Source organism: Tupaia chinensis, unplaced genomic scaffold (assembly GCF_000334495.1).
Source record: "Tupaia chinensis unplaced genomic scaffold, TupChi_1.0 Scaffold140102_1, whole genome shotgun sequence".
In the NCBI taxonomy this organism is placed as follows: domain Eukaryota; kingdom Metazoa; phylum Chordata; class Mammalia; order Scandentia; family Tupaiidae; genus Tupaia; species Tupaia belangeri.
This window is the reverse complement of record NW_006199981.1, coordinates 326,109-340,578: the sequence shown is the minus strand read 5'-3', so window position 1 is coordinate 340,578 and position 14,470 is coordinate 326,109. Positions and strand designations below refer to the sequence as shown.

Below are 14,470 nucleotides of genomic sequence, written 5' to 3'. Positions count from 1 at the left end.
TGAGGACTGAAACAGTTTTCGGATTTTGACAACTTTTCACTTAGACCTGTCTAAAACAGTGCATGGAGGATGAGCAGCAAAGTGTTGAGGTAAAAGATAAAGATAAGAGAACAGAGAGAGAAAGAAAAAAAGAGAAAAAAAGGAAAAAGCAAACAAATAAACAAAAAAATATTTATTTATTAATTCAAAAAATTAAAACTGTGTGGCACACAAAACCACTAGATCTCAGCTCTCATGGCAGACTCAGTCTTCTCCTGGCCTGCCCTTTCTGTTTGCCTAGATGCTAGGGGAAGAGGGAAGGGTATTATTACCAAGATAAAGGAGGATTTCAGAACCAAGAAAAAACTTTACATTAAAACATTTTTAAAAAAGGAAAATGAAAAGACAGAAACAGAGAGAGACAGAGAGAAGGATACAGGAGCTCTACCTGGGTAAATTCTCAGCACAACATCTTCATTGCTGTTATCCCTGAAATCACTAGATCTCAGCTTTTGTGGCAGAGTCAGTCTTCTGGCCTGCACTTTCTCTTTGCCTAGGTGAGAGGAAGAAAGGAGAGGGGATTATTACCAAGATAAAGGAAGATTTCAGAGCCAAGAAAAAAACTTTACCTTAAAAAATGTTTACAAAAGAAAAATTTTAAAAATGAAAAGATAGAGATAGAAAGAGACAGGAAGAGACAGAGAGAGACAGAAAGAAGGATACAGGAGTTCTACCAGGGTAAATTCTTAGCAGAACAACTTCATTGCTCTTATCCCTGAAATCACTAGATCCCAGTTCTCATGGCAGATTCAGTCTTCTTCTGGCCTGCCCTTTCTATTTGCCAGGATAAATTCTCAGCAGACCATCTTCATTGCTTTTATCCCTGAAATGACTAGATCTGAGCTCTCATAGCAGACTCTTCTTCTACTCCAGGAAGATCTTCATTTTAAGAGTTCACCCGATTAGGTCAGACCCATCAAGAATAATTGCCCTGAAAATTCAACTGCACTGAGATCTTAATTAAATCTGCCCAATCCTTTCATAACATCATCTAGGTAAATGACTGAATAAATGGAAAGAGTTTTGTGTATATGCCAGGCCTCAGAATCTTGGGGGTCAACTTAGAAGTCAACTTACCACAGAAGGTGATTCTTTTTACACTCCAAATTTCATGATGTGATTTGGGGAAGAGAAACACCTTTGACCTTAGGCAGGAAAATTCAAACTTTCTAAGACTGAAAACTTCACCTCACTTTTGCTTCTCTCTTGTCCATGGATATGAAAGCTTATATCTTGTGGTGACAAGGAATGAGGTTCAAATAGTGCCTAAAGGTCACAAGAGCTAGAAAAGTTACAGGTTAATCACATTTGATAGTCATCAGAAATATAACATGAAACCTGATTTGAAAAATCTCTGGTGCTGTAGAGATATGCATCACAGAAATGTAATGTACTAGGGAAAAAAGTGAGTTCCCAATAGGATTCAGTCATATCGTATCAGGCCAGGCACTCTAGTTCCCTAAGGAGCAGGGAGGTATAGGGAAGTACCTTGCCAATGACTTTTTCTTGTCACTTCTCTGGTCCAAGACTAAATGACAGTGAAGAGATACAGAGAAACTTATACACTATTTAAACTAGCCATCTTTACTGCCCCCTTTTCACTGGCTTCACCATTTGATTTCAGAAAGTAAATGAGTCTATGTCTTGACACAGTGTCTGTCTGGCCTGTGCCTCACAGGAGAGTTAGATTTTACTCTGGGGCTCAGGTGCAGGGAGCAGGAGAGATGTGGGGATGGCCTTCATGGAAGAAAACAAGGCCTTGGGCATTGAGTAACAGCTGAGACTAGCAGGCCTCATTGTCCAGCATTCCAAGTCGTCTAGCAACATGCTGGCCTCTGCTGCTGAGAGAGAACAGAGAATCCCCTGGCAGAATGAATGGAATCTGATTTCAATTACGTTCAGTACAGTCATCCTCTTCAGACAGAGAGGCAAGAACACCTGGTGCAGCTTGGGCCACTGTGGTAACAGGGACAGTGCATTATCTGGGTTCTGGAGGCAAGTGGGAATGTGACATCTCTTTCTCAGGTAGATGCCTTACAGGTGTAGAGAAGAGGGTTGTGAAAATACCAGCCAGGATCTCATTGGCACTAAGCAGAGAGAGAGTGATTCTTTCACCTTTACAGATTCTCCCTATAGTCTCTGCAGATATTGATCCTACTCAAAATGAATTTGCTTAGGTCCACAACACATCACTCCACTGAGATCTGAGTTTGATGAGCAAGTTGAGGTGACAGATTATAGAGGTAGCACTGGCACCAGTTGTTCCGTGTGTCCCTCCACCTTTTTGAAAAGCTCAGGTATTCACCAGAATATAATGCATTTGGATTATTTCTTTTTCATCAGGAACTTTAGTAGGATGTGTCACATGGGACAGCTGCCCCAGAGAACAATCTGTATTCATGGCTCCATCTATGTTGTCTAGTATTTTAGCCACTAACTACATGTGGCTTTAGAACATTGGAAATGTAAATAGATTGATGAATTATATTCTTAATTTTCTTTCTGCTTAATTAATTTAAATGTAAACAGTTACATGTGACTATAGGTATTGTTTGGACAGTGTAAATCCAAGAGGCACTCAGAGAGGCATGTACTGAGAGCAGAAATGAGTTGGTAAAAAAAAAAAAGAGAGCTAGTGTGACATAAGGAATACTGGATTTGGAAAATCTCAGCTCTGCCACTAGGGAACCTTGCACCCTCTGGGTTCCCCCTTTTCATCTTTGACTTGAAAACTTGGACTGATGTCATAAATACTCAAATTATGACTGAGGACAGGCTTCAATTTTGGAATATACGAGTTTCAGGAAAATTAAAAAATATTAGGCTGTCAGAAAAGTCATGATACATTTTTCTATGCAAAAATGCATCGTGACTTTTTTGATTGCCCAATAGCATATTAATGCCTTCAAGGTGTGTGTAGTGTGTGTGTGTGTGTGTGTGTGTGTGAAAGGGGAGAGAAAGAGAGAGAGAGAGAGAGAGAGAAAACAGAAACAGGAAGGATGTAAGGATTTCATTCAAGTGTTAACCATTCTTACACACAGAAAAGTCATAGGGTTAGAAAAGTTACAGGCTAATTGCATCTGTTTCTCATTTAGAATCTACCATGAAACATACAAATTCACACATCTGACTATATTACTTGTCTAGGCCCCAGTTGTATTTGAAACTGTGACCCCTGGATAAGATGATTTTTAAAAACCTTTCATTTTTTTTTCATGCTGTGAATCTTTAAACCACTATAATGCCCCAAATCTGTTTCCAGTTTTGGCAGATGACTGGAGTATTCTCATTCCTTGTTATCTCTTCCCAGTTTTGGCAGATGACTGGAGTATTCTCATAACTTGTTATCTTTTACCTTCTGGATTTGATGCTAGTTACTGAAGATTAGAATCAAAGGTGAATATGTGAGGCAGGGAGGATATAACTCTAGCCCCACTCTTCAGTTCTGCTTTTAGGCTAAAATTAGGGTTCAGGCCTTCAAATTTTGGGGGAGGCAGCATAATATAGTAAAGAGAGCATGGGATTTATAGTTAGCAAAGAAGATTCAGATTGTTGGGTTTCCTTTCTTGATAGCTGTGTTACTTCAGTTTAGTTATTTGTAAAACAAGGATAAGAAATATCACTAACCAACTGAGATCACTGGGGAATTAAATGATGTAATGTGTTTTTGAAGTGAGGAAGATAGGATGTCCTAAAAAAAAAAGTAGTTACCCTTATTTTCTTAATCGAGGGCTAATTACATCTCTCTGTCCCAGGTTGGAAGGGAGACTACATGGTCTTCCAACTTCTGATCTCAAGGCCAGAAATTGCTACTAATGGAGAAGGTAGTGTCTGCCAGTAGGAACTCCACTTGGAGAGCAGATCTGCTAGTTTGTGGAGCTGTGTACAAGAACTCATGCAGCAATGGGTTCACCAGATGTTGAGATACTGTGGGAGCCAGGAATCTAGCTCTGGAAGAAGATGGGCTTGGCACAGACGATAACCTCTTAGCCTGTGCGCTTGGTAGGAGTTAGGAGTTGATAGTGGGTGTGCATATCTCTTCATTATCCACTGTGCCCAATCCTTGCAAAAATGATTGTCAGACAAGGTCGTCTTGTACTCAGGTTTAATTTCCCAGGCTTCCTTGTTATTTTCCTCTGAGTTCTTCTCTGTGCTCCTCTTGCACCATCAACCCTTCCATTTTCCTGTTCTCTAACCTAATTGTCGATCTGAACACGTGATTTGTTCTTATATTAATTTACTGAATGAAACTATGGTTGGAGTTCACATTGCAGGATTTATTTTTCTAATTAGAACTGGAATTTGGTTTCAAATATCTTTTTCTGCAGGAACCAGAAAAATATGAACAGTAGGTTTTGTTATATTGGGTCGTCGGGAAAATCATGATGCATGTTTGCATAGGAAAAACAGAAAAAAATCATGACTTTCCTGATGATCTAATATTTATCCTTTTAAATTGAGCAGTAATTTTTATATTTGCTTCATACCTTTTTAATTTATTATTATTTTGAAGGCATTAGAAATAAAGTGGTTTAAGTTTCACCCTGGTGCAACTGCTTATGTTAGACATCGGAATTCATGACCTTTTCAATCATTCATATTTCTCTTTATACAAATGCTAGGGGAAGTGGGAGAGGGAAAAAGAATAGGAAAGGAAATTAGGGGGGAAATAGAGGGGCAAGAAAACAGTACAAAGTAGACATCAGCATGCTCACAGATCTTTCATTTGTGTGTGTGAACATATGGGGAGGATAGTTCTTCTTTCTTAAAAAGAATTACTTAATCTTATTTATTATTATTATTATTATTTTAAATTTGCTAGAATATATGTGTACCCACCAGAGAGATAAAGACAGCAAGAGATAGAGGGAGAGAGAGAGGAAAAGTGGAAAATCACCCTCCAGGGAAGATGGCCATGTCCCGAACTCTTCTTTTTCTTCTTTTTTTTTCTTTATGCCATAATGTTTCTTTTATTTATTTATTTTTCAATTCTTTTTATACATTAAATCACATTATTTAGCTTACAAAGTGAACATTTCAATATGTGAACATTTATCCCCAGTCCAGTTGATCAAAATATCTTCAGCAAACCCTTCTTCTCAAGTCACCTCTCAGGATTTTGTGCATGCACACCTGCACACCTGGTGTGATTTTTTTTTTTTTGGAGAGATTTTTCACTGTAGGGCGCGTGCGCTCGCCAGACAGACAGAGAGAGACATAGAGACAGAAAGCGAGAAATCACCCCCCAGGGGGGATGGTCACGCCGCAATCCCTTCTCCTCCATTCTCTCGGGATCTTGGGCACGCACGCACACGTGCCCGGCGTGAGTTTTAAGCCACCGGGTCCGGGACACGAACCGCGGTCGACCACGTGGGAGTCCAGCGACATAGCCATCACGCTAACTGCTGGTTCCCACCTGGTGTGATTTTCAGGTTGTCAGATCCAGGACTCAAACCACACAGCCTTGTAGGATCCAGCACCTTAACCTCCACGCTACCTGCTGACCTGAAATAATGTTATTTCTATCATCCTTTCTACTGGCTGGCTCCTGGCATGGTTCCCATTTTACAGACAGATAAGGAAGCAGAGGCAGTCTGTTATTACTTTGATTCTGCTGGGGATTTCAGCCCTTCATTTTCCCCTGACCTTTTTTCTAAAGGAGAAAATTAGTACATGTGTTACAATGCATATTCAACTATAGGTTTAATTCTGACAATGTCTAAAGTTATAGTGCTTAATAGGAAATAGAATACCAGAAAATTCCCATTCATTGAGCTCAAAGTGAGATGATAGAATTTGGTAACCTGAGGTTAGAAGCACCTTCAAGGCTTATTTTAGAAACCCCATCACCTGCTAATGCTCATAGTCTTAACCATTATGTATTTAGTCTGTGATCATCTTGTGACATGAGTGTCTGGAAGCTTCTTCATCGTCAGAGAGCTTTAGCTATCAAAATGTGTGTTGAGGGAGAACTAAAATCCATGTTGGTGTACTTTTTGGTATACCTAGGGACCCAAAATGCAAATCTAGTCCTTCTTCAACTGAAGTCTGCTGGACTTTATAAACACATGTACATCACTCCCTTCATTTACAATAGTATTTACCTATAATTTACAAAATAAATTTCAAAATTCTTAATGTGATGTACATACCCCTTGAAAATCAGGCCCCATCTTTGTTTTTAACCTTGTAAATAGCCACTCTTCCCATATATGCAATATATACCCCATCCACACTGGCCTCTAGTTGTTCCCCTAGATCCTCCTCAGTGCTTTTGTTTATGCTCTTTTCTCCCATCTCTGCCTGGCGAAATCCTTATCAGTCTTCCAGCTGTAAGTGAAAGTTCACCCGCTATGGAAAGCATTTCCAAACCTCAACTATGCAAGAGATTATTGTTTTCCTCTTTTGTTGATGTCTCCATTGTAGCATTTAGCAGTCTGACATTTTCAAGAATTGTTTGTGGGCATTTACTTTTTTTTTTTTCACCAGACTAGAGCAGGGCTTGTGTAGTTCCTGTAACCCAGAAGCAAAGGTCTAAAAATTTATTTCTGTTGAATGAATAAATGATCATGAATACATTAGAAAATGAGTTAATCAAATGTCTCATTTATGAATACTGAAGGTTGTGTTCAGACAGCACCAAATCTAAACATATGCTAGGCAGGCTTTGCCTGAGGATCAAAGGAGAAAATAAGATATGAAAGTTTTGATTTAGCAGGAATTTGAAATGATGAATCATTCATTCAACCAATATCAAACGAACACTTGTTCTTAAGACATTTTGAGTATTTGACCAAGCAATTCATGCTTATTTTCAGTTTTCCTTTCTTTTTTCTTTTTCTTTCTCTTTTTGTTTTTTTGGAGAGGTTTTTGTTATAGAGTGTGTGCACTCATCAGAAAGACAGACAGAGAGACAGAAAGCCAGAAATCACCCCCCAGGGAGGATGGCCACACCGCAATCCCTTCTCCTTCATTCTCCTCTCAGGATCTTGGGCACACACGCACACGCACCCAGTGTGAGTTTAAACCACCGGGTCTGGGACTTGAACCGCGGCCAACTATATGGGAGTCCAACAACATAGCCATTACACTAACTGCTGATCCCTAGCTCAGTCAGTTTTTCTAACAGGGTAGCTGTGCTGTGTGTTTTGATCACTGGTGATAAATTCAAGTTTCTCTTCCTTCTCAACAGCCCGGAAGTTGAAGAAACTTGGTAATCTGAAACTACAAGAGGAAGGGGAGGCTTCCAGTGCCACCAGCCCCACTGAGGAGTCAACCCAGAAGCTTATGGTGTCACACATTGAAGGCTATGAGTGTCAGCCCATCTTCCTGAATGTCCTGGAAGCCATTGAGCCAGGCGTGGTGTGTGCTGGACATGACAACAACCAGCCTGACTCCTTTGCAGCCTTGCTCTCTAGCCTCAATGAATTGGGGGAGAGGCAGCTTGTACATGTGGTCAAGTGGGCAAAGGCCTTACCTGGTAAGGAAAAAGAAAAGGGGACATGGAATCAGGGAGCTTATAGTGACTACTCCAGTGGACCTGACACCATCTCTGGTACCTCCCTGTCCATTAACTCATGCAGTCCTCACCATAACCCTCTGTGGGAGATAATGACATAATCCTTACTTTAAGTATAAGAAAATAGAGAATCAGAAAGCAAGGGAAAAGTGTCCCATATGGCTCACGCTGATGCATAGCAGTCATGTTTTCACATTCAAACCAGACATGGATCACAAATTGCCCCATAATCACAAATCACATAGACATGCACACATACACCTTATGATACTCTTCTATAGCTACACATACAGGCACACCCCCCAAATAATCTTGAGCCTGACTGATATTATGCTTTCAGTGTCACTTTCAGAAGCTATACTGTGGGGATGCTCACAATATGATATATTAATAGTAGAAAGAATATGAGACTGGGAATCAAAACATTGGAGTTTTAGTCTTAACTCTCTTGTTAACTCATTACATGACCTTTCTCTCTTTTGGGCCTAAGTTTCTCTATCTGTGTAGAGTGAAAAGGGCTGTTTGGAACAAATTGATACTTCTCAATTTTGCTTCAAGGACCTTTAGTCTTCTTTAAACTGCCTTAGAAATCAGCAGGAGAAAAACTCAGGTGATACTGGAAGAACTACCAACTCTTTGTCTAACTTTTGCTTAGATACCTCCAGTGATGGGAACTCACTTTCTCCTTAGGACATCTGTTGTTTAAACAAGTCTGATTATTAAAATATTATACCTTAGGCCCAGCAGATAGTGTAGTGGTAATGTCACTGGACTCCCACATGGACAACTGTGGTTTGAGTCTCTGACCCAGTGATTTGAAAATCATGCTGGGCATGTGTGTGTGTGCATTCTCAAGATCCCAGGAGGAGAACAGAGGAGAAGGGACTGCAGTATGGCCATCCCCTCTGGAGGTGATTTTTCACTTTCCCTCTGTCTCTGTCACTCTCTCTCTGATGAGTGCATATACACTAAGAAAAAGATCTATTAAAAATTAATAAAATACTACACCTAAAGGAAGCCTTATAGAGCTTCTATCCAAATATTCATAATTTTTCCGTTAGCAGTCAAACACTTTTTCTCAAAACCATTGTACACAGATACAAGCAAGGGGAAATGGTTTATTTAAAACCAGTCTGTAGCTTGGACCTCACCAGTTCAGCCTCTCCTTTACCTCACCAGCAAAGCCCCAGGTCACTTGTGCAGAATCTTAGGGCTCCAGGAAACAGTTTTAAAACCAGTGAAGCATACATTCTTTAAAGTTTGGCCTAATCCTGAGATTATATGATTCAAAAATTCTTTTGAGGGACTACCAGGTGGTATAGTGGCTAAGGCACTGTACTCACATGGTCGACCAAGTTTGAGTCCCAGACCAGGCAGTTTGACATTCATGCCAGGTGTGTGTGTGTGTGTGTGTGTGTGTGTGTGTGTGCATACCCAAAATCCAGAGAGGAGAATGGAGAAGAAATTGCAGTATGGCCATCCCCCTGGGGGGTGATTTTTCACTTTCTGTCTCTCTGTCTCTGGGGTGAGTGCCCACACCCTGTAGCAAAAATCTCAAGAAAAACAAAGATTCTTTTGAAATATCAACAACCAAACCTCCTTTCATGGAGCCAAAAATTAACCTACCTTCCAATAATAACTGCCATTCAGATGGAAATTTACAATGAATAGAGCAGATTCATATTCATACCTGATTTAATCCTCTTTTACCTATTTTACATGCAAATATACTGAGGCTCTGAGGACTGATGTGATTGGCCTATAGTTACACAGCTCGAAAATAGCAAGGCCAAAATTTAAGTCCTTTCTTAATTCCAACTCCCCTTCTCACTATGCCCCACCTGTAGTCTGTAGTACTCTGAAGTTCTGTAACCCTGGGCTTTACAGTGAGGAGCCACAGCCTCATCAAAGGCCTCTTGGATGGATTTTCTGCTTTTAAAGACATTTCATGGTGTCCCTTAAGCCCCTATTTCAAATTCACAGGTCCCAGTCACAGCCACTCGATCACCACTAACACCTTCCCAGCCTGGGAAGCTGTGGTGGACTAGCCAATAAGATCACTGAAAATGAGGCCCAAAGACTCTGGTTGGATATGCACTGTGTCACAACAGAGGGTTCGCATAGGAAGAAAGAAAAATACAGAAAAGAAAAAAGAGATATGCTTTAACGTTGCTCACTTATTTAGCTGTATATCTTGATGTTATATTTCTGAAAGACATTCAAAGTTTCATCTTCCCAAGTAGTTTTCTAACATTTGTCTCATAACATTTTATAAGATACAGAGCCTTTGTGTGTGTGTGCATGTATATCTATATCTATATATCTATATCTATATCTGATCTTACCAATCCTCACAATAGTCTTATGAATCATAGAGATCCTTATTTCCATTTTAAAAATCAAGCCTTACAGAGATTTACTAACCTGGTCCATTTGTTCGCTTAGTAAATGACCCCAGGACTTGAGCTCAGGCCCTCTGATTTCTAATGTGGTGGTCTTGATAGTAAACCTAGTCCAGAATTTGTATGACTGAGCATCACTGGCTTTCCTTGGCCACACTCCCCCTCCATATTAGAAGCCTTTTTCTTACATTAACAAGTCTTCAAGGCAATATTAGTTAACCATATATTATGCCAGCATAAAGGATCTTGGACCCTGAGTCATTTAAAAGAATAGCTTCAAAAGAAGTCATTTAACACATTCATACAAACTGTTTGTCTTAAAATCAATAATCACCTGATAGTTCAAATAATTTGCTCATCAAACAAGTTGAGTTTCTGTCTTCTATGAGGCATTGTGCTAGACACCTAGTTAAATAAATTTTGTTGCAAGTTTTCTCAGGTTCACATTACCTAGTATAATACCTGGCACATTAATAAATGGTAACTATTATTTTGAGGTGGGTAAGTAGATTGTGTACGTATATATAGTATATGCAGAATCAGATGTATCTGGTTTAGAATCCTAGCTATGCATCAGTTATGTGACCTTGAGCAAGTCACATCTTCTTTGTTCTTGTTTTCCTCACTTGTGAAGATGGTAGAACAACTGCTACCTTGCAAATTGCTATCAACATAGGGATTATATATAAAAAGCACCTACTACAGTAGCCAAAATATAGTTTTCTGTAAATGATGGCTTGTTATTGAGGATTGAGTCCTAAGTTGCTGCTTTCACTAAGCTCAGTTTAAGCTGTTATTAGCCTGGCCTAGTCGCACATGCATGGACTCTAAGGTGGAACTGTCTGTTTTGAAGACCTTAGCTGGCAGGTGCACTGGACCAGCAAAGATTTCTGAAATGCATTTTGCTTGAGCTTGTTCTCCCAGAGTAAACATAAGACTACATATTTACAGTGTGGATTGCTAAAAAATTACTTTGATTAGATTTTTTGAGAGATTTTGCTGTAGAGCGTGTACACTCGACAGAGAGACAGAAAGCGAGAAATCAGCACCCAGAGGGAATGGCCACACCGCAACCTCTTCTCCTACAGTCTCCTCTCGTGATTTTAAGCATGCATGCACACACGCCCAGTGTGAGTTTGAAGCTGCCAGGTCTAGGATTTGAACCACAGTCAACCCTGTGGGAGTCCAGCAACATAACCATTATGCCATCTGCTGGTCTCTCAAAATTGATTGGATTCTAATTAGAAAACACTTAAAATTTCAGAAAAACTCCCTTTGCTCCCTAACCTGTTTGGCATCTTTCAAAATCTGAGAATGACTATTTTTCCAAAACAGCCTAACATAGTGATCTATAGGTGTTGAAGGAATGCATGCTTAAGGAAATCTTTAGGGCTGAAGCTACTGGTTATCACTTGATAGTCATGATACTGGGGCAGGCTACTTCACAGTCTGGGCATTAGAGAGTTAAGTATTGTATTCATATTAGACCTAAAGGAAAACTAGTTCTCCACTTGCTGATGTGTGCAGTCTTTAGATTTGAGTGCTGAGCAGCTCTCCCTAAGGACCATTAATTAGTATTACAATCAAACTAAGTTTTCCCTATATTCCCCTCTTCGTTAGTTCTTTGGTATCTCAGAGAAGAAAAACAGCATCAGTATGGACAATTTCCTTGATACCTGTGTAGTTTAATCCTCCTTCCTCACATTTACATACTCTACTAGAAGCTCAAGAATCATTGGCTGAGGCTTTTCTTATTCGCAAGTTCCTCCTGCCACAGAGATCCAGGGTTCAGGCTCTCAAGCCTCTTCTCCAAGATACCTTGAGTGTTACACATTTGGACCCTGCTTCTTGTTTTCTACTTGAAAGGTCAGTCTCAGGCATTTTGTGCTACAAAAGGGCTTCAGGCAAAAAATACTCTGGAATCTGAAGCTCTGGCCTACCTGTAAGCTTGTCAGTACACAAGTTGTTTTTATAAGTATGGTGGGAGGCACAAGTCTGAAAATGAAGACTGCAGACAAAAGGGTGCTAGAAGGGACTGTAGAATCCCTAAACAAAAAGAAAAGGGAAATGGGCAGGTAGGAACCAACAAAGTAGAACAATATGTATGAATAGTGTAGACTTCAGAACTGAACCTGTGGCTGAGGAAAGCTGGTGACCGTGGTATTTCCTGAACTGTGACCGTCAACAGTGGAGGGGGAAAAACACTGGAGAAAAGAATCAGAAAAATTTTATTCTAGTCCTATTTAGATTACATATAAACTATATGACCTTGGTCAAGTCAGTTAACCTCACTGGCTCTCATGTTCTTTGTTGATCAAATAAGTGTCTCATCACCCCTGGGTTTATTGTGATCATTAATGAGGTCATCAACAGAAAAGTGAGAAGTTTTATCTAAATTTGAGGAAGCATTCCTAATGAGGTATATAGCAAAACAAAGGTTCAGATAATTCTGAACTGGTGGGGGGTGGGGGTGGGAGAAGAGAAAGAGGGTGCTGGTAGGGATGATCTCTGAATGCTGTCTTATAACTTTAAGCACTCACTTATTTAGAAACCTGCAGGAGAATATAATCATATCTGTTCTGCTTATGTGTAATTACAGAGGTAGCATCTAGGAGCCTCTGTTCTCTGAGCTAGAAGGAAATAATTGAAGATCATCTAATATCTGTTTCACAAAATGGAGGAGGAGTTGAGGGGTTTTAGCTCATTTGTTAAAATAGTATTTCTCATGTTCAGGGCCAATAGGTGACATGGTGCTAATATGTTGAACTCCCACATGGTCAACTACAGTTCATGTACCAGACCTAGCAGCTTGCTTGGGCATGCACACACACTTGGCACATGTATGTGCATGCCCAAAAATCCCAGAAGAGAATGCAAGACAAGGGATTATAGTATGGCCATCCCTCTTGGGGAGTGATTTTTTTCACTTTCCCTCTCACTGTTTCTCTCTGTCTCTCTCCAGTGAGAGCATATGCCCTACAGAAAAAAAAAACTTAAAAAAAAAGAGAAAATATAATACTTCTCAAGTGCCCACTCAAATACCTGGACTGTTTTATGTACTAGGGAGGCGAAGATGAATAAGATCTAATGCTTGTCTTCAAGCAGCTCCAGGTTTTGTGGAAGAAGCAGACATGTACATAGATAAATTGCAATGCTGTGTAATGAGTGCTATAGCTGTGCAGGCCTACACAAAGTGAAGTGAGAAGGTAAAAGAAGAATTATTAAGTGTTCTAGTTGAATTCAAGTTGGTAAAAGCTTCACAGGAGTAATAGCCACTGAGTGAAGATTTAAAACATGAATAGGTGTTTACCAGGTAGAAACCAAGGAAGAAGAAATACATTCTAGGAAAATCGAATCTCAGATGTACAAGATAGGATCAGTAGATTAGACAAATGCACCATGAAGACTGAGAAAATTGTTCCCAAAAAATGAGAATAATATACGAGAAATACTAGATACCATCAAACGTCCAAATAGTCAGATAATTGGTATCCCAGAAGGCGAAGAGACTAACCAGGGCATTGATGATCTATTCCATGAAATCCTGGAAGAAAACTTTTCAAACCTAGAGAGGCATTCAAAGATCCAGTCCAAAAAAATACAAAGGACCCCAAATAGAATCAACCCAAGGAGATCTCTAAGACACATTATAGCCAGATTAACCAAAATCATAGATAAAGACGAGATACTAAGATTGTCAAGAAAGAAACATCAATTTACCTACAAAGGATATCACAGCAGGCTAACAGTGGACCTCTCATTGGAAACAATGTGAGCAAGGAAAGAATGGGAAAATATATTCAAAGTGTTAAGGGAAAAGTAATGTCAACCAAGAATACCGTACCTGGCAAGATTATCCTTCATATAGGAAGAAAAGACAAGGACATTCTCAAATAAACAAAACTTGAAAGAATTTACCAACACTGGACCAGATCTCCAAGTTCTCAAGGGAGTGCTATACCAGGAAAACTAAATACAAACACACAGAAATAAGAGTTCAAAAACAACTAAGAAAATTACCAACTTAATTGTAGAGACAAGTCTAGAGTTGAATATCATATCCCAGAATTTAACTGGAAAGATAGTACCACAACAGAATATATATTAAGTACATGAGACTGAACTGGTGAAATAGAATCTTAGGATGTTTGACTAAAACATTGCTGATTTTCTTCTAGGCTTTGTTTTCCAGATTTAAGGATTTGTGTCTTGTATTGAGCTGCCGATAGGTTTGTGTACCTACTATTTGAACAGATTCCTAACTTGTTTCCTGACTTTAAGTTTAAGCAAAGCTCTCTTAGCATTTATTTGATTTTGATTTATTAAAACTAAAACTGCTTTCCTTGGAATTAAAAAACATATTTAGAAATACATATTTAATGACTGCATAAGCTATATAGCATCAGCTAGGTGCTACTTTATAGTATATTCATTCTACTGAGAGGTTCACACCTAAAGTCAGACATGTATTCACAGATATGTATATACCAGCTGAACTTGCTATTGAAAG

The 14,470-nt window shown here is 39.4% G+C and overlaps 1 protein-coding gene across 1 annotated transcript in view; it reads left to right on the top strand.

Moving 5' to 3' along the window:
* AR (androgen receptor) overlaps positions 1-14,470 on the top strand; it is a 230,683-nt gene that overhangs the window by 201,121 nt on the left and 15,092 nt on the right. Inside the window, exon 4 of the mRNA XM_027765989.1 lies at positions 7,232-7,519. Coding sequence (XP_027621790.1) covers positions 7,232-7,519 — 288 coding nt within the window. The remainder of the gene's footprint in view (positions 1-7,231; positions 7,520-14,470) is intronic.